Source organism: Nyctereutes procyonoides, unplaced genomic scaffold (genome assembly GCF_905146905.1).
Source record: "Nyctereutes procyonoides isolate TBG_1078 unplaced genomic scaffold, NYPRO_anot_genome, whole genome shotgun sequence".
NCBI classification, from domain to species: Eukaryota; Metazoa; Chordata; class Mammalia; order Carnivora; family Canidae; genus Nyctereutes; species Nyctereutes procyonoides.
In genome coordinates, this window is record NW_026575134.1 from 34642514 (window position 1) to 34667149 (window position 24636).

General features: G+C 36.9%; 1 protein-coding gene across 2 annotated transcripts; it reads right to left on the minus strand.

Annotated features, from left to right (window-relative positions):
* Window positions 1–137: 137 nt before the first annotated feature.
* On the minus strand, window positions 138–24402 carry EIF3M (eukaryotic translation initiation factor 3 subunit M). 2 transcript variants are annotated; one of them, XM_055301113.1, is made up of 11 exons: window positions 24268–24402; window positions 21361–21493; window positions 19950–20088; window positions 19684–19807; window positions 19444–19538; window positions 8024–8107; window positions 6969–7068; window positions 6285–6366; window positions 1792–1935; window positions 770–830; window positions 138–332 (listed from the first exon to the last, which is right to left on the minus strand). In XM_055301113.1, exons 1-11 carry the CDS (start codon window positions 24307–24309, stop codon window positions 212–214), a joined length of 1125 nt encoding a protein of 374 aa, XP_055157088.1. In that variant the 5' UTR covers window positions 24310–24402; the 3' UTR covers window positions 138–211. The 2 variants fall into 2 exon arrangements, with proteins under 2 accessions (XP_055157088.1, XP_055157089.1); XM_055301114.1 differs by lacking the exon at window positions 21361–21493.
* Window positions 24403–24636: the final 234 nt, after the last annotated feature.

Here is a 24636-nt window from a genome sequence, read left to right on the forward strand (position 1 = left end):
CATTTTCAACCCCTTTCCTTGCAGAACACAACTTTGTATTATATGAGTGACCCTTTGTAACATTACTTTGTATCCTCCGAAATTCGTGACTTTTTACATTTCTTTTAAACTTAAGACAATAAATGTCCAGACTGTAGTCAAATTTTAGTTTGTTTTACTATGATTTAGATTTCTTCCAAAAAGAACCAAATTTTATATATAGCATAAAAATTCATGTATCAGAAAGACTCAAAAGGCTGTTTTTCACTTTGTTCAAGTTTTGTTTCCAGGCATTTAGTGTGTCATACAGTTGCTGCCACTGCTGTTTTCCAAATGTCCGATGTGTACTATGACTAAAAATTGAAAAATTAAAAACAAAGTTATTAGTCAACTTCTTATCCTTCTGGCATTTTTTTTTATAATACTACACACTTGCATGAAAGACATAAGCTTCTAATTCTCTTACAATTCTAAATTATTAAAAAAAATATCTTTATCATATTGATCCTATTTCCTTCTGTTTTCCTGAACTACATAAACCAGACACAAAAGTCATTAGTATTCTAGCCAATGCTGAGCCATTAAATGAAATGTGCTGGAAAATAGGACTCTTTCATTAAATAAGCTAATCACATTCAGTCTGAACTTTAATAAAATTATGATAAATAGCAACTATTTAACTACAGTCAACTGATAAGAACACCACCTTGGTTCTCTAAACATTTAAGTGAAATAATCGGAACAAACTAAATTGTTCTACAAAATACTGCAAAAGTCTTAAGTGTCTTACCTGACAACTACTTTCCTCTGGGTCTGATCAATTTTGCAGTAGACCATTTTAGTTCTTACTGCTGAAAAAAGATGTTTTACATGATACATTATATGGAAAATTCCCAAGAAAAACAGCTAAGATATAAAACTAAGTAAACCGCAATAAAACTTTACAATTCTCAAACATGATTTTATAAATTGGCTTTTTGTATCTAATAACAAGCAGACCAACATGATGGAAGCAAGAGGAAGGTCACACATTTGTCCTATACTTGCTAGGCAAGTCTATTCTAAGTGTTCTCCCTTACAACTGCATGGGGGGGGGAATACTAAGTTCCTAATAAGATATTACTCCTTTATAGGACAGTTTGAGACTTAGACCATTAAAAAGAAACCATGTCAATAGTTCTGTACATTTTATTAATCTTGATTGTACAATTTCTCCAACTTTCAAACTTAAGCCCAGGAAAAAATGTAACAATTAAAATCATTTTATAATGCAATTGTTGGGAAAGGTCCTATTTCTAGCCAATGGAAAAAACTGATAATGATTAGTATTTACAGACTATGTGCCAGGCATTGGGCTTACGTGCTTTACCTGCATTAGTTCATTTAATCCTCACAATTACATTATTAACTCCTACCATTCTGGTTTCACAGAGGAAGACCTGGCCCTCAAAACCTCAAACCCAGGTCTGATACGAAAACCCAGGCTCTTAACCACTATGGTACACCATAAAGGCCTTTGTATTTCCATTGAGTTTTCATTCTACTACAAATATAATCTGCAAATCTAAACATACACATCTGCTGCAAGAGAACCTAGCTTTGTTAGGATATGACTCAGTTTCAAGATACAAAATCTTTTTTTGTTGAGAAGTAGGCTCCATGCCAAACGTGGGGCTGTAACTCATGACCCTGAGGATCAGGAGTTGAATGCTCTGACTGAGCCAGCCAGGTGCCCCAAGATACAAAATCTTATATTCCACAAGGTAAAAGAGAAATTCTAGGGAAAAAATGAAAATGTTCTAATTGCCTTACCATCAATAACAAATGCTTCAACATCATCAGCTCCAATCTGAAGTTCTTGCTGCATTGTGTCAAAAGAAATTTCTTTATTTTCCACTGCCATTCCCATGAAAGTAAGCAGTCTCATTTTTGCCATATTCTGTTCATGTAATAGACCTGAATAACACAACGGTAAAAGCCTGATGAACATCCATAGCAGTTAAAGATCTGCACAATTACAGCTCTTGTGTCAAAAGTCACTGAGCATTTACAGAGTAATTTTGACAAAGCTACTTATATTTGCAAACCATAAACTGATCCCATAACCAAGTTATGAAACATTACAATTATTTTTCTTTACTACTACAGGGCCACAGGTCATGGGTTCAAAGTTAAGAACGGGCTTATAAAGTGATTATTTTTTAAACTCTAAACATTCTGGATATTTTACATTTTTTACAGTTACACATTTTAGGAGATAAAATGTACAAAGTTCATTTCATAAGAACTTTTTTTGTAATTAAGTTTATTTATTACTATTTGCTTTCCATTTAAACACAAAACTCCTTATATACTTTTTGTGTATTACTAGTAGACACAAAGCCTTAAAATATTTTCATATACATTCAGTTATAAAAACATTCCATTTCCCTTCAGGTCACAGAAAACTGTACAAACAATATTTTGTCTTAAAATTTCTAGTGAAACATGCAGTTACGATTATTCAGATCACAATTGTTAGACCCAAAAGGAAACTTAATTTACTTAGTCCTGATTCTTTCATTTTAAAATCAAGAAAACTGAAGAGCAAAGAGATTAAATGTCTTTTATACAGAGATCCCTGGGTGGCTCAGTGGTTTAGCACCACCTTCAGCCCAGGGCCTAATCCTGGAGTCCCGGGATCGAGTTTCACATCGGGCTCCCTGCATGGAGCCTGCTTCTCCCTCTGCCTGTGTCTCTGCCTCTCTCTCTGTCTCATGAATAAATAAATAAAATCTTAAAAAATAAAATGGATGAAATCTTTATTTTTTATTTTTTTTTTAATTTTTTTTTTAATTTACTTATGATAGTCACAGAGAGAGAGAGAGAGAGAGGCAGAGACACAGGCAGAGGGAGAAGCAGGCTCCATGCACTGGGAGCCCGATGTGGGATTCGATCCCGGGTCTCCAGGATCGCGCCCCGGGCCAAAGACAGGCGCCAAACCGCTGCGCCACCCAGGGATCCCTGGATGAAATCTTTAAATAAATAAATAAAAATAAATGTCTTATATGTCAGAGTGGCAGTACTAGGCCTCAAAATGGCATTTACTTACAAGATAAATTACTAGTAATACAAATAAATATTTACAAGTCCTTAATATTAACATCCAAATTATTACCAGTTCTTAAGTGGAAAGTGAATTATAACACAGGTATCATATATACTTGATTTGATGCTAACTTACTAATTATATATAAACAGATTTCTAAAATTAATCTAAAATTACACGCTCCTTTTCTCTAATATTTCAAATTATGTAAACTGAGCAAATGATCAATCACGTACCCTCTAATAATTAAGAGCCTCAAGTTTCTATTGTTAAAAAAGTTCTAAGCACTCCATAAATAAACTTGAAATTTATAACATATATTAGCAGAAGACAAGGGAAGCCCATTAATACAGGACATAATCATCTGTTAATTAGCTGTAATTATGATGCAGGCCTTCTATTTGGCACAGATTCAACAAAAACATGATCATCATAACTCAAATGAATGAGGTATCCAAGTAAGTACTGCTAACCGGGTTTAATGGAAATCTACAAGCATCAAAAAATCAATTAGTGCACATTAACCCTAATTAACAAATGCAAATTAGATGCTGATTAACTTTCTGAAGCAAGAAGGTAGCAACTGTATAACACCAGATTACATGTAGACATGTTAGGGCAATTCAGTTGACACAGGATAATGCTTACTGTTGGCCCAAGTTGTCAGTGTTAATAAAACAAAGTGTTTTGATAAACTGATGCCACCTGTAGAATCTGGACATTTGAACCAGACTTTTAGTTGTAATAAATGTTACTAACACATGTAAAATAAAAAATACACATATTTAATAAGATGTTTTGCCCAAACCATGTTTTACAAATTTCTAATAAAACATAGCTTAATTGCATATATGTTCAAGAAACTAAAGGCAAAAAAGGGAATTGGACTTCTGGGTGGCACCATGAACTAGAAATAGGTTTTTTCTATCACAGAGAATAACTACTGAAGATTTTTCCTCAATATTTTCAAATACAAGAAAATTCCTTACATTCCAGTTCTCTGGGCATATACAATTATTTTAGTATGATAAACTGATAGTCATTCCTAAAGTTTCTGATACTGTTAAAAATACTTCTTTACTGCTACTCTTTGTGTAGTTACAAGCTTACCATAAATTTAAGAATTTATCAGAGAAATGAAGATTACTTCTAGAATGAATTATGTAGGACCATTATCTGTGTTACATGAGGAAACCTGTGGTTAGAACTCATTCTCAAAATCAAAACTATTACGCCAGTGAAGTATGAGTTAAAGACTTGTAGAAAGCTATGCTTTGTTTCATGAAACTAGAACATTACCTTCAAAGAGGAAGTCACAGTGTTCTGTGTCATATTTCAATTTTAAAGTTATAAAAAAAATCTAATTTTATGGAAACATTTATTCATTACTAATATGTCAAAACCTTAATGCAGTAATAAAAAAATGTGCATCATTGAACAATTTCTGCATTGTCACTGACCCCTGTCTTAAAATGCTGCAATATAGAAAACGTAATTTTAATGCATGCAATAGCTTATGAACCAGTGCTCCTTTGAAACAGTCAATTACACATCAATGGGGGAGTGTCAAAGTGTTAATTACTACTCCTTTTTCCTTGGTGCGTAAATAAAGAGGTTGCTGACATTAACATTCCATCACATAGCTTCATGCCACAAAACAAATTAACTGGGACAGAATGTGGTTTTCTGGGTCTAGTGCACCTGGCAAAGCATTCTACACAAATACACTTGCATCTACTTTATCTTGGTGTATTTCAAATGCCTTATTATGTTCAGAATAATTCAATCTTCCCCAATTCCAATGGCAGCACAAAATATACAGCTGACAGGAATTAATGACTGCCAAATTGAGGACTAATAGTATAATCAAAATAGATTATAAATGTATTCTTCATCTTTATCTCAAACCAGGAGGCTAACAATTCAATATTAACACAGAAAACATAACCAACCTCTAAGATATTTTCATCATTGCCTAGTAGAAAAACAAAGCACCTTAGTTTCATAGTTGACTTCACGCTCAAAAAACTGGTAGCTTTAGAACAATTTAAATCTGTTCAACTACAGATTTTCTAACTTTTCTCCTTGTAATTTTAGTATCTTAAAAACATGCTCCAGAAGGAAATTAAATACTGAATATATATGTGGAATTTGCTCAATGAGGGTAAGATTAAATTCAGTTTGGCAAACACTGAACTCTCATGCTCTACAAAGAAAATTCAAAGATTAAAATCATATAAAACTAAGACTTACTATGCTGTCTTCAACAAATCGTAGTAAAGAAAGTTTCTCCCATCATGTAACGCCATTTCTAATTCCATCTACAGCCTCACTTAGATCTGCTTAACAATACATATACTTCTAGAATTTGTTAATTTTGGGGAAGGGTTGTGCACCAAGCATAAAATATATTACAAAGAAAAAAAAAACTGTTTCAATTATGTAACTATCTTTTTTAAAAAGCACCAAAAATGTAAGGAATTTTACAGTTTTATTTTAAATAATAAAGTATCTTTTAGTCATCAAATTTTGTCAGCTATTAAAATGAGTACTTCTGAAAGTCACCATTATGATCAAAGTAATAGTGATCCTTAGAGTGCTCTTCTGCTCCACCCTCCATTCCACAATTTAAAAACATATGTATCAGGACACCTGGGTGGTTTAGTGGTTGAGCTTCTGCCTTGGCTCAGGGTGGGAGCCTAGGGTCCTGGGATCAAGTCCCCACATTGGGCTCCCCACAGGGAGCCTGCTTCTCCCTCTGCATATGTCTCTTGTGAATAAATAGATAAAATCTTAAAAAAAAACAACCCAAAACCCACATACATATCAATGGAACTGTTTTTATCTGTATCTGCTTCCTGCTAGAATTTCACCTCAAAGAAGCACGGTCTAGTAGAAGCTGGTAGGAGGGCTTGAAGTCCAACAAGCTCTTATAGAGAGGGGAAAAAGGCTCAAGTTTTCTAACTCCAAGTTTCATGCTCTTTCCACCACAAATGCTACCTCCTACACCCTCTTGGTTTCTCATTCCCAATTCATTATGAATAATCTTTTAAACGGCCTAACTCTTTTGTTGCTGTTCTAGCATACACCACTGGTTAGAGTAATCTACACAAAAGGCCAGTCTTATTTGCTGGATCTTACAGTACAAGAGAGTTCTAGAATAGCATGTTCCCATCTTTCTTTATACCCCAACAAAAAATAAACTCCCAAAACTTACCAAGTGAATCAATGAAGTCTTTATTATTCTGATAAAACTTGACATATGATGCCAGTTTAGCACTCACAAAAATGGTTAAAAGCTACAGATAGAAAATAAAGATACAATATTCAATAAAGAATCTAGATTTATACTCAAGACATTTTTAAGACATTAACTCTCAGCAGTAAAACTCTCTATGCTTCTTTTAGTGCAGAAATATAAATCTGTTTGATCAAATTACCATCTAAACCATTTGCTTTCATTAAGACTCATTCAGATGAAGAATCAGTAAATACTAAATGATCTACCCTGAAAGACAGTGGTAACAGCACAGTACAAGTGGAAACTAATACAAAATGTATTTTATACTTGTACTTGAAAAGTATGTTCATGTGTTTTTAAATATCAGTTTTATCTTCCTAACTAGGGTTAGCTGACACTACATATAAAAAGAAATTTGCTTATGATATAAGTTCATAACAGCCCAGCAAGTAGATAAAGGAAAGGGAGAAAGAACAGGTACATTCAATGATTGGGAAAAAAAGCTGGTCCTAAATTTCATTCTGTTACTGACATAAAAAGAATAAACAATTATCTTTCCAGATCTAACAGTCATGTTCATGAATACAAAGAAAGAGTTCTGCTTCAGTATTTTACATTTAGGAAAAGAGAACATTTTCCACATTTAGATAAAGTACTTACATCATGAATAAGCTCGCCTTCCAAAAATTTGACTGGTTTTAAAGTGAGAAGATGGTCAAAGAGAAATGCATTTGGATCTTTCAATGCTCGTACAATACACCTTAATTAAAAGACAAAAATACAAGCTTAGAGTCCTGAGATTCAGGAACTTTTCACCAACTTTTACAGATTGCAAAATATATTTAACTCAGTTAAATATCTAAGAGTTCAATATACACAGCATAAAAAAAGCTACAGGACTGAAATTAAAACAGGCCAATAAATCTATTTATCAGGTACATCTGTTTTAATAAAATAAAATAATAAAGTAGATTTAAAAAAGCTGGAGAGAAAGCACGACCAAAATAATCAGAGTGAATAAAACAGCAGCAGCATTTTCTCATATGCCAGACACTAGTTAAGTGCCTCACTCAATCCTTAAAACACTCTGATATACAGTATTATCACGTCCATTTTATCAATGATGATAACAGGCTCTGAAAGAACTTGCCCAATAAGTACTAATTAAGTGGTGGAGTATTTGAATGTAGGCAGTCTTACCTCAGAGTTAGAGATCTTTCTCACAAACTATGCTTTATAGCAACACCTATCATGTATAGCTCCCTGTGAAGCCATACCCAATAAAGAAGTCATCATTTCCATTTCAGATTTAAAAAACTGATTCCATTACTATTGCCACGAAGTTGGCCTAGATTGTCTGAAGCCATTATTCTCATTAGCAATGGGCTAACTTTCAGGATGCCACCAACTTTTCCTCATCCTCATAGCTTAACATTAAGGTAAAATCAACCTGATACTAGGTTCTACTTCTCAGGTTGGAGTTATCACACCCAAACCAGCAATACCCTAAGGAGAAAATACCATGTGGCTCTTCCATATCCAATCTATGGTTATTCCAATAACAAATCCTGAATTTTAGTATCTACACTGGAACCCCCCAGAGCCCATAATTTCAAACTGCTCTGGTCCCCTGGGAGATGCAAACAGGATTTCTACTGTAGCTCAGCCTCCACACTGCAGGCACCCCATCCAAACAGCAGGCTTATTAACATTACCTGTGGGCATCAACTCGAGCCTGGGAAGCGTTGTCCTCTGTGTAACTTCCTAGCAACTCTACCATGACTTTTGAGGCAGCATCACTAAAAAGAAATATTGCTTTAGGAATTTCAGGACATCATTACTGTCATTCATTCACTCAAAAATATTAACTAAGTGCTAAGCACTATGCTGATAATAAATACAATGGTGACCAAGAGACGGTCCCACTCTGAGAAAAATCATGGAACTTTCCTTCTAGGAGGAAAGCCCAACAACTAATGAAAAATAACAAGTAAGTGCCATGATGGTAACCAGAAATAAAAAAGCACTAACAGATGTGCAAAAAATAGATATATCAAGAATAAAGAATTCAAGTATATCATTTTCTAAAAGCCAACAAACCATGAAAAAGAGCAAGAAAATGATCAGAGAAAATCTATAGAAACAACCACAAAATAAATAACACACTGGTAATAAATACTTAACTATCAAAAATTACTTTGCATGTTAAATAGACTAACCACTCCAATCAAGACATAGGGCGACTGAGTGGATTAAAAAAACACAAGACTCATCTATCTACATGCTGCCTACAAGAGACTCATTTCAAACCAAGAGATGCCTTGTAACCTAAGAGTGAGGGGATAGAGACACATTTAACATACAAATGGATGTCAAAAGAAAGCCTAGGTAGCAATTCTTATATTGGACAAAACAGAGTTAAAAACAAAATCTGTTAGCAAGAGATTAGGACACTATATAACCGTAAACAGGACAATTCAACAAGAGAATTAACAATTGTAAATATTTATGCACCTAACATGGGAGTACCCAAATACATAAAACAGTTAATAACACATATAAAAGAAATAATAGTAATACAATAATAGTAGGGGGCTTCAACACCCCATTGACATCAATGGACAGATTATCCAAAAGAAAATCAGCAAGGAAAACACTGGCTTTGAATGACACACTGAACCACACAGATTTAACAGACATATTTAGAACATTCTATCCTGAAACAAAATACACATTCTTTTCAAGTGCCAAAAACATTCTCCATAATAGATCACAGAATAGGCCACAAAACAAGTCTCAACAAATTAAAAAACAAAACCAAAGTCATACCATGCATTTTTTCTGACCATAATGCTATGAAACTAGAAATCAACCGTAAGGGGGTAAAAAAAAAAAAAAAATCAACCATTAGAAAAAAATCTGGGAAGAGCACAAATATATGGAGGTTAAATAACATGTTCTTAAACCATGAATTTGTCAACCAAGAAATCAAAGAAATAAAAAACTACATGGAAACAAGAGAAAATGAAAACACAATGGTCCCAAATCTTTGGGATGCAGCAAAAGTGGTAATAAGAGGGAAGTTTATAGCAATACAGATTTATCAAGAAGTAAGAAAATCTCAAATAAACAACCCAACCTTACACCTAAAGGAACTAGAAAAAAAATAATATCCAAATCCAGCAAAAGGGAGGAAATAATATAAATAAGATCAGAAAGAAATGATACAGAAACTTAAACCAAACAAACACCCAGAACAGATCAATGAAACCAGGAGCTGGTTCTCTGAAAAGATGAACAAAATTGATAAACCTCTAGCAAGATACATCCAAAAAGGGGGGGGGGGACCCAAATAAAATCACTAAGAGGAAAAAAAAATACTACAGAAACAAACAATTTTAACAGAAATATTATGAAAATCTATATGCCAAGAAATTGAACAACTTGGAATAGGTAAATTCCCAGAAACAAATAACCCGCCAAAACTACAGCAGAAAATTTGAACAGACCAATTACCAGTAATGAAATTGAACTAGTAATTAAAAACTCCCAAAGAACCAAAGTTTAGGACCAGATGGCTTCACAGGCAAGTTCTAATGAACATTTAAAGAGTTAATACCTATTCTTCTCAAGGAATTAAAAAAAAATAGAAAAGGAAAACTTCCAAAATCACTCTATGAGGCCTGATACCCAAACCACATAAAGATATCACATAAAAAGAGAACTACAGGCCAACATCTCTCATGAATATAGATGCAAAAATCCTCAACAAAATATTAGCAAACAGAATCCAACAATACATTAAAAAAATCATACTCCACGATCAAATGGGATTTATTCCAGGGATGCAAGAGTGGTTCAATATTTGCAAATCAATAAGTATGATATATCACACCAATAAAAGAAAGGTAAGGACCACATAATCATTTCAATAGATGCGGAAAAAGCATTTGACAAAGTACGACATCTATTTGTGATAAAACCCTCTGCAAAGCAGATCTAGAGGGAAAATACTTCAACATGATCAAGGTCTTACATGGAAAACCCATAGCCAACAAAATACACAATGGTGAAAAACTGAGAGCCTCTCTCCTAAGGCCAGGAACAAGACAAGGCTGTCCACTCTCACCACTTTTATTCAAGAGTACTAAAGTCCTAGCCATAGCAAAAGGCATCCAAATTGGTAAGGAAAAAGTAAAACTCTCATTATTTGCAGATGACATAATACTATCTATACAGAAAACCTGAAAGACACTAGCAAAAAAACTACCAGAACTGATCAATGAACTCAGTAAAGCCAGAGGATACAAAATTAATGTACAGAAATCTGTATTCCTATACACTAATAATGATGTAACAGAAAGAAAAATTAGAAAACCTCATTTACAATTACACAAAATAACTAGGAATAAACTTACCCAAAGAGGTGAAAGACCTACACTCTGAGAACTATAGAACACTGATAAAAGAAATTCACGATGATGCAAAGAAATGGTAAAACATCACAGGCTCATAGGTTGGAAGAACAAATACTGTTAAAATGTCTATACTAGCCAAAGCAACCTACACATTTAATGCAATCCGTATCAAAACACTAACAGTTTTTTACAGAACTAGAACAAACAATTCTAAAATTTGTATGGAACCACAAAAAACTTCAGATAACCAAAGCAATCTTGAAAAAGAAAAAACTGAAGTGTAGTATCCAGATTTCAATTTTTTTTTTTAAGATTTTATTTATTTATTCATGAGACAGAGAGAGAGAGAGGCAGAGAGAGAAGCAGGCTCCATGCAGGGATCACGCCCCAGGCTGAATGAAGGCAGTGCTAAATCACAGAGCCACCCAGGCTGCCCAAGTTATATTTTTACGAAGAGATAGTAATTAAAATATAGGATACTAAAAAAATAAAATAGTACACAGTACTGGCATAAAAATAGACACATAGATCAACGGAACAGAACAGAAAACCCAGAATAAACCCACAATTATATGGTCGATTAATCTTCAACACAGGAGGAAAGAATATCCAACGGGGAAAAACAAATGGCGTTGGGAAAACCGGATAGCTACATGCAAAAGAAACTGGACCATACACAAATATAAATTCAAAATAGATTAAAGATCTAAATATGAGACCCGAAACCATAAAAATCTTAGAGGGAGACCACTGGCAGTAATTCCCCTGACGCTGACTGTAGCAACATTTTTTTAGATGTCTCCCAAGGAAAGGGAAACAAGCAAAAATGAATTATTAAACTACATCAAAATAAAACGCTTCTGCACAGCAAAGGAAACAATCAACAAAACTAAAAGACAACCTATGAAATATACAAGATATCTGCAAATGATATATTCAATAAAGAGTTAGTATCCAAAACACATATAAAGAACTGATAACAACTCAACACCCAAAAAACAATCCAATTAAAAAATGGGTGATGTCCAAAAAACACATGAAAAGATGCTCAACTCCCTCATTGTCAAGAGAAATGAAAATCAAGACTACAATGAGATGTTCCATCTGTCAGAATGGTTAAAATAAAAAACACGAGAAACAGTAAGTGTTAACAAGAATGTGAAGAAAAAGGAACCCCTGTGCACTGCTGATGGAAATGCAAACTAGTACAGCCACTGTGGAAAACAGTATGGAGGTTCCTCAAAAGGCTGAAAACAGAACTATCCAATGATCCAGCAATCACAGTATTGGGTATTTGCTCAAAGAATACAGAAACACCAATTCAAAGGGATACATGCACTCCTCTGTTTACAGCAGCATTATTTACAATAGCGAAGATATGGAAGCAGCCCAAGTGACCACTGACCGATGAATGGTTAAAGAAAATACATATACACACACAACAGAGTATTATTCAGCCATAAAAAAGAAAAAAAACTTGCCATTTGCAACAACATGGATAGAGCTAAATACTAAGCAAAATAAATCAGAGAAAGACAAATACCTTATAATTTCATTCATATGTGGAATTTAAGAAACAAAACAAATGAGCATAGGAGAAGAGACAAACCAAGAAACAAACTCTTAACTACAAAGAATAAACTGTTACCAGATGGGAGGTGGGTGGTGAGATGGGTGAAACAGGGCAGGGGGGTTAAAGAGTATACTTACAATGAAAAAATAAATAAAGTGATTTAAAAAAAAAAAAAACCCACAAGTGCCACGAAGGAAATAAATGGTGATGTAAAGGAGTAACACAAGCAGAGACAGGAAACTACACAGGGAAAGTCTCTCTTTGAAGGAATGACGTAAGATGAAACCTAAAGAAGGCAAAATAATTGATCATAAGTGTTGGTGGTGGAAGGCTGGGTAAAAGGAAAGACCAAGTACAGAGGCCTTAGATGGGGAAAAAAGTTTTGTGTCCTAGGAATTATCAGAACAACATGGGTGAAGTTGGGCCAACAGCATATATTTAAATAACTACTAAAAATACCCTTCCAATTATATTATTCTTAAGATTATACAAATGACTGATCTTAATTGCAGTGAAAAGCACAAAATGCATTAATGCATTCATTCAATTTGAAGTCTTAGAAAACGTTTAGCTTCACCTTTTATTTCTTCCTTTAAATCGATGAATCTTCGGACAGTTATAGAAAGCTTAGCTTTTTAGGAAAAATCTTTCTCCCCCGCTGAACACCCCCCCCCCCAATATCTGGATTCAACTTGGGTAAAATCAGTAGGAGCTATAGCACTTATTTTAAAAAATTAAACGGTATTTTACAACTTCCTACAAACTAAAGGTTTATTAAAATATACAAATGTAAGGGTGCCTGGGTGGTAGAGTCAGTTGAGCAACTGATTTGGTTTTAGCTCAGGTTGTGATTTTGGGGTTATGGAATTAAGCCCTGTAACAGGCTCCATGCTCAGCGCAGAGCCAGTCATGGAGTCAGCCTGGGATTCTCTCTCCCTCCTACCCCACCCCCCAAAACAAATCAATCAATCTTAAAAACAAAACAAAACAAAACAAAACCCAATGTAAACACAGACATGGCTAAGTGGTAATCAGCATCTTATATACAGTGATATAAGAATCAAAAGAATATTTTAATGAAAATCTGTTTTACTCAGTTAATTATCCTATGATTCTCTACAAGTACATGTGCACTTCATTTTCCAGTTTTAGCAGCCACAGTATACTTCAATCTAATATATCATCCAGCTAAAGAACTCTGAATCCACAAAAGTCAGATAAAAGAATCCGTTTAAAGTGCATGGTATCTGACATATAATAAGGGCTCAAAAAATGCTGTTTTTGAACAGCTTGATGATTTGAACTCATCAAGCACCAATGTAAGTAAAATAATCAAGCACCACAGATACAAGCATTCTTACTAAAAGGGCAAGGTGATGGGATGCCTGAGTGGCTCAGTGGTTGACCATCTGCCTTTGGCTCAGGGCATGATCCGGGGGTCCAGGACCAGAGTCCCACATTGGGCTCCTTGTGGGGAGCCTGCTTCTCCCTCTGCCTGTGCCTCTGCCTCTCTCTCTCTGTGTCTCTCATGAATAAAGAAATAAAATATTTTAAAAATAATAATAAAAAAAAATAAAAGGGCAAGGTGAATCTCAGAATTTTAATCCAGAGGCAGGAAAGAAAATTACATTTTATGTGTACTGAGCAAAAACCAAATCTTAAAATTTAAATCAGTTGTGTGACAGAAATTTAATATTTAAATAAAATAGCCATCCTCTTCTACTTCCTTAGGGTGGGTATTGTTTATTCATCCAGGTTGACAGATCAGGTTCCTAGCCTTCACTGTGGGTACAACCTCACAAACCTCTTCATAAAGGGTTATGGGGCAGCCTGGGTGGCTCAGCGGTTTAGCGCCACCTTCAGCCCAGGGCCTGATCCTGGAGACCCAGGATGGAGTCCCATGTCAGGCTCCCTGCATGGAGCCTGCTTCTCCCTCTGCCTATCTCTCTCTCTCTCATGAATAAATACATAAATAAACCTTAAAAAATAAAATAAAATAAAAATAAAGGGTGTTTGTTATGTGCCATGATAAAAGAAGGCTGGAGAAGAGAGGTACCTAACCTCAACATGAGAGTAGTGTTTTAGGCAGAGAAACGAAGTTAAATGTAAACAGTCTAGATCAGGGGTAGACAAACTTTCTGTGAAGGGTCAGACAGTAAATATTTTAGGCTTTGTAGGCCATACAGACTCTGATGCAACTACTCTAGTCTTGGCAAAACCCACCACAGACAATACATAAATAAGAATGGCTATGTTCCAACAAAATCCTATGGAGATGGACATTTGCATTTCATATACTGTTCACATGCCATGATATACTATTCTCCCTTTGATTTTCTTTCTTAACCATTTAAAATTGTAAAAGCCATTTTTAGCTTGTGGACCACACAAAAAGGTGCTAGCCCCTGGTTCAGATTGGGAAAGACCGGGGTGCTTTTGTAGCAGACACAGGTTTACTATCTCTCAGGTGTGATAAGCAAGAAGAAGGGTTTATGTATTGGGGGGAAATGGAGGGAAGAAATATCCATTAAACAAAGCAAAGTTTCTGTAGTTTGTCAACATACCATACAAAAATGGCATGATTATCACTACATTCACCAAGCCCATGCTACCTTAGTAGGTAGTAACCCATGTAAGAAAGGTCTTACATGCTATGGATTTTTTAGTATGTCCTAAAGAAAAATGTGCTGAAACTTGTATTTCACAAAATCATTATGATTGCAGACAGGGGAAAATAGAAGATTACACCTCAAGATGTCTCGCTAAGGAACAGAGACTAATTTAGAGAGAGAAAATGACAAATTCTTTACAGTCACATTGAGTTTGAGGCAGCTGTGTCTCAGTGGAAACACTCAGAAAAACGTTGAAAGACGCTGAATATAAAAATCCACACACAGAAGAGAAGCATGAGTTAAAGACATGGATGTCCACAGAGTAGATGACGAAGCCATAGGAACAGAGGTGATGACCCAGGCAGAGAAAGTGAGAAAAAGGGTCCTACCCAGGACACAATCTTGATTTAATAGAGGTATTTAATGGAGCAAAGAAAGAATAATTTACAAAGGTGTATGAGAATGAACTGCCGAAGAGACTGGAGAAAAGCAAGGAGAAGTGTCACCGAAGTCAAGAGAAGTTTCTATGAGTGGGTATCATGGTCACACGGCGCTGAGAGGTCAAGGAAAACAGAAATTATAGAGTGACCAGTGGACTGTATCTGTTCACGGAAATCAAAGAACCAACAACACTCAAATACTGGAAACTAATTTCCAAAACAGAAATCGGGGAAAAAGCCAGGGATCTTATACTTGAGAGATGTTTCAACATTTTTTAATCTAAAAGCCTTTGGGAAGGGCATGTACTCTAGTTCCATAAATTACCACTTCATGTGCTTTTTCACATCTCTGCTTCTTTAACATATTTTGGAAATATTCATCCAACAAATACAGAGTGCCTACCATACATTAGACACTAATGAATTAAAGCCCCTACCCTTAGGAAATTTACATTCTAGCAGGGACAGACACTAAAGATTAAAACATAATTAAGGGGGATCCCTGGGTGGCGCAGCGGTTTGGTGCCTGCCTTTGGCCCAGGGCGCGGTCCTGGAGACCCGGGATCGAATCCCACATCGGGCTCCCGGTGCATGGAGCCTGCTTCTCCCTCTGCCTTTGTCTCTGCCTCTCTCTCTCACTGTGTGCCTATCATAAATAAATAATAAAAAAAAAACACTTGTTAAAAAAAAAAAACATAATTAAGTCTGTTAGTAAGAAGTGCAAGGGGGAAATAATGAAATAGGGATGAGAGAAACAAAAAAACAATGCAAGGGTGTAGGAGAGAATATTGTCACATATACAGACAGCCAAAGACCTTCCTAATGAAATAACAAGGGAACAGATTTGAAGGATTAAAGACTCTAGAGCTAGCTTTGCCTTTTATTCCCAATGAAGCCAGTGGGTGGTTCTGAATAGAAGAGAAACAGAAGAGAAACATAATCTGATCTTCCATATTAAACAAAACTTTCTGGCAGCTGTACTAAAACAGGCTATAGCGGGGACAGGACCCCAAAAGGGACATTTAAGAGGCTACTTCAAAAATCTAAATAAGAAATAATGGTACCCTAGACCACAAGACAGCAATGGTAGTGGTAAGAAGTCAGACTGACTTCAGATTTGTCAGAGCTGACAGGATTTGATACTGGATTAAGATATGGAGGAATCATAAAGGAATCCCAGCTTTGAGTTTTGGGCAAATGGAAGCACAGAAATGGCATCTCCTGAGTTGGAGAAAGTAAAACAGATTAAGAAAGAAAAATCAATGGCTCACTTTTGCAGATGTTGAGATGTCTTTTGAGTATCTAAATGGAGATGTTAAAAAGGAATAGATACTTGGAATTCAGAGGAGAAATACACGACCTAAATGTGAAAATCACTAGCATATAAACAGTATTTAAAGGCACATGACTGAATGAGTGCACTTAGGTAGCAGTGGCTCTAAACCATGTGTCCTCCAGAGCATTTGCAAGTGCATGGGAGCTGTTGTAGCTGTTTTCGTAACTGGGAAGCACCACTGGCATTTTAGTAGGTGAGGACAGGGATGTGAAGTATCTCATACTAAACTTTAACAACTTAGCAATATAAAAAACTGTCCTGCATTTGGTACTCAGCCTCACCCAAACTCACAGCAAAAAACAAACAAACATGCATCAGGAATGAATAAAACTGAGCAGAGAAAGTCCCAGGAATAAGTCATCCTAATGTTGAGAGAAGAAGGAACCCACAAAGAAACTGTGAATGAAGAAAAGAATCGATGGGCATCTGACTGACTTGATTAAACATCTGACTCTTGGTTTTGGCTCAGGTCATGATCTCATGGGTCTTGAGATGGAGTCCCACATCAGGCTCCATGCTCAGTGGGGAGTCTGTTTGAAGACTGTCTTCTGCCCACCCCCTACTCTCACTCATGCATGCTCTCTCTCAATAAATAAATAAATCTATAAAAAAGAGAATAATCGAGAGGTGCCCCTTGTAGATAAATGTAGAATCACTATGTTGTACACCTGAAAATTAATATACTGTATGTCAACTACACTTCAATAAAAGAGGGGAAGAGAAGGAGGCCCCAAAAACCAACTGAAGAAAAGTGTTTCAAGAAGGAAAAAGGTGATCATCTGTGACAAATGCTGCAGGTATTTTCTAGTACGTTAATATTAGGACATGTCCAGTAAAGTATAGATGGCTACTGATGTTCTATTTCCATTTCTTTAAAAATTAGATTTGGAATTCCTTAGAACATTAGTCATTTCTCTTTTACATATAGCAGACAGAGAACCTACTAAACAGCAATTAGAGAAATCATCCAGTGAGTAGTCATCATCTCTGATAAACACTAGACATTCAGAGAGAAACCTAAAAACTCTTACTCTGTCAGAAAAAAAAGACTAACTTCTTAAAAGTTAGCTTGAAAAATGAAGAAGGGATTCCTGGGTGGCTCAGCGGTTTAGCACCTGCCTTCAGCCCAGGGCATGATCCTGGGGTCCTGGGAGAGAGTCTCGCATCGGGCTCCCTGCATGGGGCCTGCTTTTCCCTCTGCCTGCGTCTCTGCCTCTCTCTCTCTCTCTGTGTGTGTCTCTTATGAGTAAATAAATAAAATCTTAAAAAAAAAAAAAAAAGAAAAATGAAGATAGTGAGAACATCCAAATCTGAGTGCTATCTCAATAATGAAGCCACTGTGTTAAAAAGTATTATGAATATTATCTTGTTTTTCAGCAACCCTATGAGCTAAGTACTACTATTATTTCCACTGTGAAATTGGAAACTGAGTTATAGAGATGGTAAGTAATTTATTGTCATACAAGTAGGAAAGCCAAGACTTGAATCTCAGTGATCTGGCTCCACAGATTGCCCATTTGAAGTGTGAATGAAAATAAGGATTCTTTCTCTAACAGCTTTTAATGCTCTCTCCATTTGAAATGGCCTCTGTTATAAACTATTTATTCTTTTTTTTTTTAAGAGTTTATTTATTTATTCACAAGAGTGTGTATACAGAGAGAAAAAGAGGCAGAGACACAGGCATAGGGAGTGAGCAAGCTCCTCGCAGGGAACCTGATGTGGGACTCAATCCTGGTTTCCAGGGTCTCGCCCCGGGCTGAAGGCGGCGCTAAACCGCTGACCCACCTGGGCTGCCCTAAACTATTTATTCTTAAAACTTTACTGACTACTGGCTAGAATGCTGTCATTAGTCTGCTAACATGAACAGACAGTAACCACTGATCAGAATGTAACAGCTATTAATGCAAGATCCCCTGCTTCTCTTCTCTTAGGATAAAACATTCCAACTTTCACAAGAAAAATTTCTCCTTATATTGTTAAATTTAAGTAGTTGCAAAAAGTTTACATTACTTAACAGAAACATATTAACCTTGCTGACCCTAATACATTAAATACCCAGCATTAAAAGCCAGTATAAAAATTGTGCAGTAATAAAACTAAAGGGAAGACTATTTACTGTTTTTACAAGTATTTAATCACTACATGAAAAGAGAAATAGAAAAGCTAGGTCAAAAAGGGTAAGATTATCTAGTTCTGAAAACTAAGCTAAACCTATCACTTAGTAAGCATCCTAAAACTGGTTATATAGAATAAGTATTTGGGGCATGAAGTTTGCTAGGCTGAATTACAAGCCTTAGAAACCTAAAACCTTGTAGAAGCCCAACAGGTATTCAGTTAGTAGAGTCTACTGCAAAATTTAATTCTGGGAGCAATGTTAATATAACAGCCTTTGTGGAAACTATGATTGATAGATCCTAACCATCATTAAACAAAAGTGGTAGCACTACCCCATTCTAAGACATCAAAGCATCATTAAATAACTTAATCTTTTAAGTTACATAAAGCTTTTGGATTAAGAGTTGTACCATTTTTAGAATAAAAGCAAGTTTTGCTTTTGAAAAAGTTTAAGGATGGGGAAAACTATTTTAAACTTTGCAGTTATGTTTAACTTAGTAGGTGAAAGTTACAGAAATACATTTAGAGCAATTCTTTGGAGAACAAAATAGAGCAAAATCACTTACCCTACTTGTTTTTAAACAGCCTCAACTACCTGTATTGCCTGTTAAGTTTTAAGGTAGTATATTAATTCTGAATACCTTTTCTTACAATCCACAAGTGCCTCATAAAGGAGCCTTAAAAGGGTGTGTTTTTTTTCAGTGGTGAGGTTCCAATCAGAAATCCATTTTCGAACCTATAGGATTGACAAAAGGAGGAAATTTAGTGACACAGCTGAACATACATCATTTAAGAGGTAATATTTAGGACATACATATTTCCTATTTTAATTATAATATAAACCTACATTTATAAGCAGAATATTCCACATAATAACTCACCTGATCCAGCTCAGTTGGAATATACTGGATGGCCCCACAAGATGCTGCCACTTTAATGAGGCTGCAATATACTGTATATCTTACAGGAGTATTCTTATCCATCCCATGGAAAAGGTTGCTTAGCCTGATTAACAAAGAAACATCACAAAACTAGTAAGAGCCACAGCTGACAGTCAAGCCCCAGAATTCTTGCTTTCAACCATTAAATGACATCGATATAAAAAGAGCCTCTTGAAAAACTGAGCCTCTTTGAGTTCTTAACTTACAACTGCAGTCTCAAAGATGGGCGTTCACCTTCCCGAAATTTGACCAGTTTTTCACATAGGCTTTCGATCAGAGCTTCTTGCTTGTCCGGCTCCAGGATCAATAGGAGGGATACCACGCTGTTCATCACACTTTCAACATCTACACATGTATGGATAACACAATAGTGACGCTATCATATACCTAGTGTGCAATTAAGTATGTATTTCCAGTGTTTTAATATATCAAAGACCATTAAACATAAGATACTTTAAGAAGATACAAGCTGGCTACTATAGAAGAGTTCCAGAGGACCCTTTTCCTTCAATGGTGTGCATTATGCTAAAAATATATTATACATGAATTCAAATGAAACCAATTATGTTGTATAGCTAACATCCAGAAAGCACTGTTGTACATTGTATTAAAGAAAAGGAAAACCATTATCTAAGATTTGGTTTTCAACCTGTAAAACAGAGAAGTGATTTCAATTTTTACTGGCAAGATATTCAATTATTTGGAAGTTATTGGTTAGGCCTTAGGTTAGAATGCTTTCCCAACTGAAGAAAACTTTTACATATAAATAGAAAATTACTGAGAAATAAAGTTGTCAAATTCCTGGCTGGGTCACTGTTTTTTGAGTCTAAGATAGTAATTATATAACAGATTCAATCTCAACCTTACATGAGTCCCAATTTTCAAAATTTCCCATTTTATGTCAATAAACAGGGAACCAGCCAAATAATTCAGTATCTTTTAGATTACCTGAAATTATATCCCATTTGATATTAATGTAAACCTATGAAAAGGAAAGAGCTTTACTTTTCTTCAGTTCATTCTGAATTATCAGTACTGAATGTATACATATACAATGCTTAAAAAACATGACATAAAAAAGGTTTTCTCAAAATAGGTTTAATTCACAGATAGAACAGATGAGAGTAACCTCAAGCATGTGCAAAGCTAAATTAAAAACAAGGCTTAACAGTTCTAAAACAAATATAATTTACAAGAAAAATTTAAAAGTAGGTCCTTTATGGGGCACCTGGGTGGCTCAGTCACTTAAGCATCTGCCTTCCAGGTCATGATCCAGGTTCCTAGAAGAGAGACCCGCCCCTCCACTCGCACGTGCTCTCGTTCTCTCTCTCAAATAATCCCCCCCCCAAAAAAAATGTTATTTATTTGACAAAGAGAGTGAGCACACACAGGGGGAGCAGCAGAGGGAGAGGGAAAAGCAGGCTCCTTGAGGAGCAGGGAGCCTGATGTGGGACTTGATCCCAGGACCTTGGGATCATGGTCTAAGCCAAAGGCAGAAACTTAATCCACTGAGCCACTCAGGTGCTTGAATAAATAAAATCTTGGGGGGCCGGGGGCAGGGGGAGAAGTAGGTCCTTTATAAGTAGTAAGTTATTACACAAAAAATTAAAAACAAACCTTTATCATCTTCTTTCAGACATACGTCACAGGCCTCAATAATTTGAGCTAAATCTACATGAAGTCCACCTTCTGAGTTCTCTTCTGAAATTTCAGCTCCTTTAGATTTCAGATAAGCTCGAAGCTCAGCAGCCTATTGAATCAAATAAGATTGCTATACATCTATAAAATGGACAATGCCAAAATTCAAGATCTCAAACCATTGTTTTTTAAAAAATAAGAATACTTCACTTAACAACTGTAAATTATCATGCTGAAGTACCTCTCCTCCTGAGTCCCCATCACCACCCCACAGAAGCCACAGGTTTTCCTCTACAAGACCAAGTGACTACACAAACCCACTATGGCCCACATGGATCACCTTCAGAATTTCTCTCATATCACCTATATGCTGCTGAACTTCCAGTACATAGCAAAAGCTTCTAATATATCCCAAAGCGTTTCTGAGGGAGCTGTGTATGCTGGAAAATTAATCTGACCTAGCAAATTCAACTGGTTTTAAAGAAATGAAATATTTTTGCTCTCAAGTGTACATAACAGAGCTACTTAAAAAAGCTACATTTGCCACTACCTTGGCAAGAAGGTAATTATTTGTTAATAAAATGTTTGAGAATCTATCTGAGACAAGCATTTTGGGAGGACACAAAGATAAAAAAAAATGACTTTGAATGTTGTCTTGAATACAATACTTTTCAAATTGGATTTACTTGGTAATTAGTCTTTTAGAATACCTATCTAGATCAGAAAGCACCCTTGGACCTAAAAAAACATAACTACAGTAGCACAGGTATTGTGGTCTGAACATAGGTATTCAGACATTTTCTAGTCTAATGCATATATATATATTTAGTAAGGTGCTCTTTTGAGGGCTTGGTATTTATGGCAGCCAAACATGAATGTAGATGGTATTTAAGATAATAATATGAAAAACTTAAGCAGGGAGATGAAAGGATACCATTAGTAAATGCACAGGTATGACATTTTCTAAACCCACAAACACGTTTGGCTACCTACAAGAAGTACATTAAATCTGTAGCCCTGATGGCGCTATCCTTGCAGATAACTTCACCTATGAGTTGCATTACAAACAAGATTTCATGAAACAAGTGTCACCATGTCAGAACATAAAAACACCTCTGGGAACATGTTTTTCTATGCAGGAAACATAGTATGGTCCAAAAAAACATTTGTTCAGCTTCTGTTTTGTAGATAGAAAGCAAACTTTTTCTAAGAACCATTAAATCGGGGCAGCCCAGGTGGCTCAGTGGTTTAGCGCCGCCTTCAGCCCAGGGTGTGATCCTAGAGTCCCGGGATCGAGTCCCACATCGGGCTCCCTGCATGGAGCCTGCTTCTCCCTCTGCCTGTGTCTCTGCCTCTCTCTCTCTCTCTCATTCATAAATATAAATAAATAAATAAATAAATAAATAAATATAAAATCTTTTAAAAAAAACCCATTAAATCAACAGTTTGTTTGTATCTGTCAGCTTCACTGGCTACAAGTGGTTGTGGGAGTAGGACAAGTAAAGGAAAAGACAAAATTCTGAACTCCCATTTCCTACTCTAATCAAACACAGAATTTCACCAAAGTTAAACTTTGAAGCAGTCACATATCCACCTGAAAGGAATGGCTGGTGTCAAACTGATATATTACAAGAGGAGCATAACCTAACTAGATAGAAATGACACTAAAATAAGGCCAACGACAAGAACATCCTACATCTACAAGTTCTTTCTTTATGTTAAATCAAATACTTTTGAGGGGATCACTGGGTGGCTCAGCGGTTTGGCGCCTGCCTTTGGCCCAGGGAGTGATCCTGGGGTCCCGGGATCGGGTCCCACAACGGGCTCCCGGCATGGAGCCTGCTTCTCCCTCTGCCTGTGTCCCTGCCTCTCTCTCGGTCTATCATAAATAAATAAATAAATAAATAATAAATAATAAATAAATAAATAAATAAATAAATAAATAGATAGATAGATAGATAGATAGATAAATAAATATTTTTAAAAAATAAATCAAATACTTTTTTGAGGCAATCTCATAGCCAATTTGTTGATAACATGATTCCATTAATAACCATATATGCTTTTTCCCCTTGTCTTCCACATTTTCCTTTCCAATGAGCTCAACTCCTTTCCTAGCCTTATCTCCTCCCCTAAATCCCTCCCCCACCCTTTCATTTCCCCTTCTTCCTCTCCTCTTCAGGATGAGGATCTGCCCTTCTACCATGGGGGTAAAAAAAAAAAAATCAACATCTGTAATTCTAAGAGTTATCTTCGAATAGTAATAGTGTTTTCTTCTATGGAAACCAAATTTTTATGTTAGTCGGAGTTGCAAAAAAAAAAAAATACTAGGATGGTTCACCACGTGTGTATGCCTCAAAGCATGAGGATGAAACTGACGTTCTGTTTTTCAGGTTTCAGAACCCTCACTCTAGGGCCTTCGTTCGTTTAAAAGGGGGTCACCCCTGCCTGTGGGATCATATAATAAAACCATTTCGTCTTCAATACGGAATCATTTTTCCCTGAGACTGCTTACGTCGTCTGGAGATTCGCCACCTCCCGCTCCGGATGTGGCTACATTGGGGAGACGGAAGCAGACACCATCCCCAGTCCGTCAGAAAGTAGTGTCGCCAGGAGCGACACGGCCTGGAAGAGCGACGCCAACCAGGAAGCCGGCCGCGAAACCTCGGCGGGCCCGGCGCCCGAGCCCACGCTCCGAGAGCTAACGCGGCTCCAGGCCAGGCCTTAGCGCCTCGCCTCGCGGCCTCCTCCCTACTCTCGCGAGGGCGGCGTGAGCCGCGCCTCTCAGCCCCGGAGCGGGCTCGCGGGGTCCAGGCTCGGGCCCTCACAGCCTCGAGGCTCCCCTAACCGCCCCCCCCCGGAGGCACGCGCGGCCTGGGAGCCCACCTGATCTTCCTCGCTGATGTCGATGAAGGCCGGGACGCTCATGGCGAAGACCCGGGCGCGGCGGCCGCTCCGCTCGCAAAACCACGCCGACCGGAAAGAGAGCGGCAGCAGCGCGAGCGGGCGGGCGGGCCGGCGGGGGGGGGGGGGCAGCGCCTCACAACCGCTTCCGGGTTACCCTGCGCCCGTCTTGCGGGGCGTGGTCACCGAGATGGGCGGGACCAGGGGGCCAATCCCACCTCGCGCTGGGGGCGGGGCGCACGCGTGTGGGCGGGCCTCACGGGCCCCTTCGACGGCGCCGGGTCTTGGCTCCGCCTGTCGCTTCCATCGTTCGGAACCGTGTCCCCTGCCGTCCTTCGCTGAGCTCGCGTC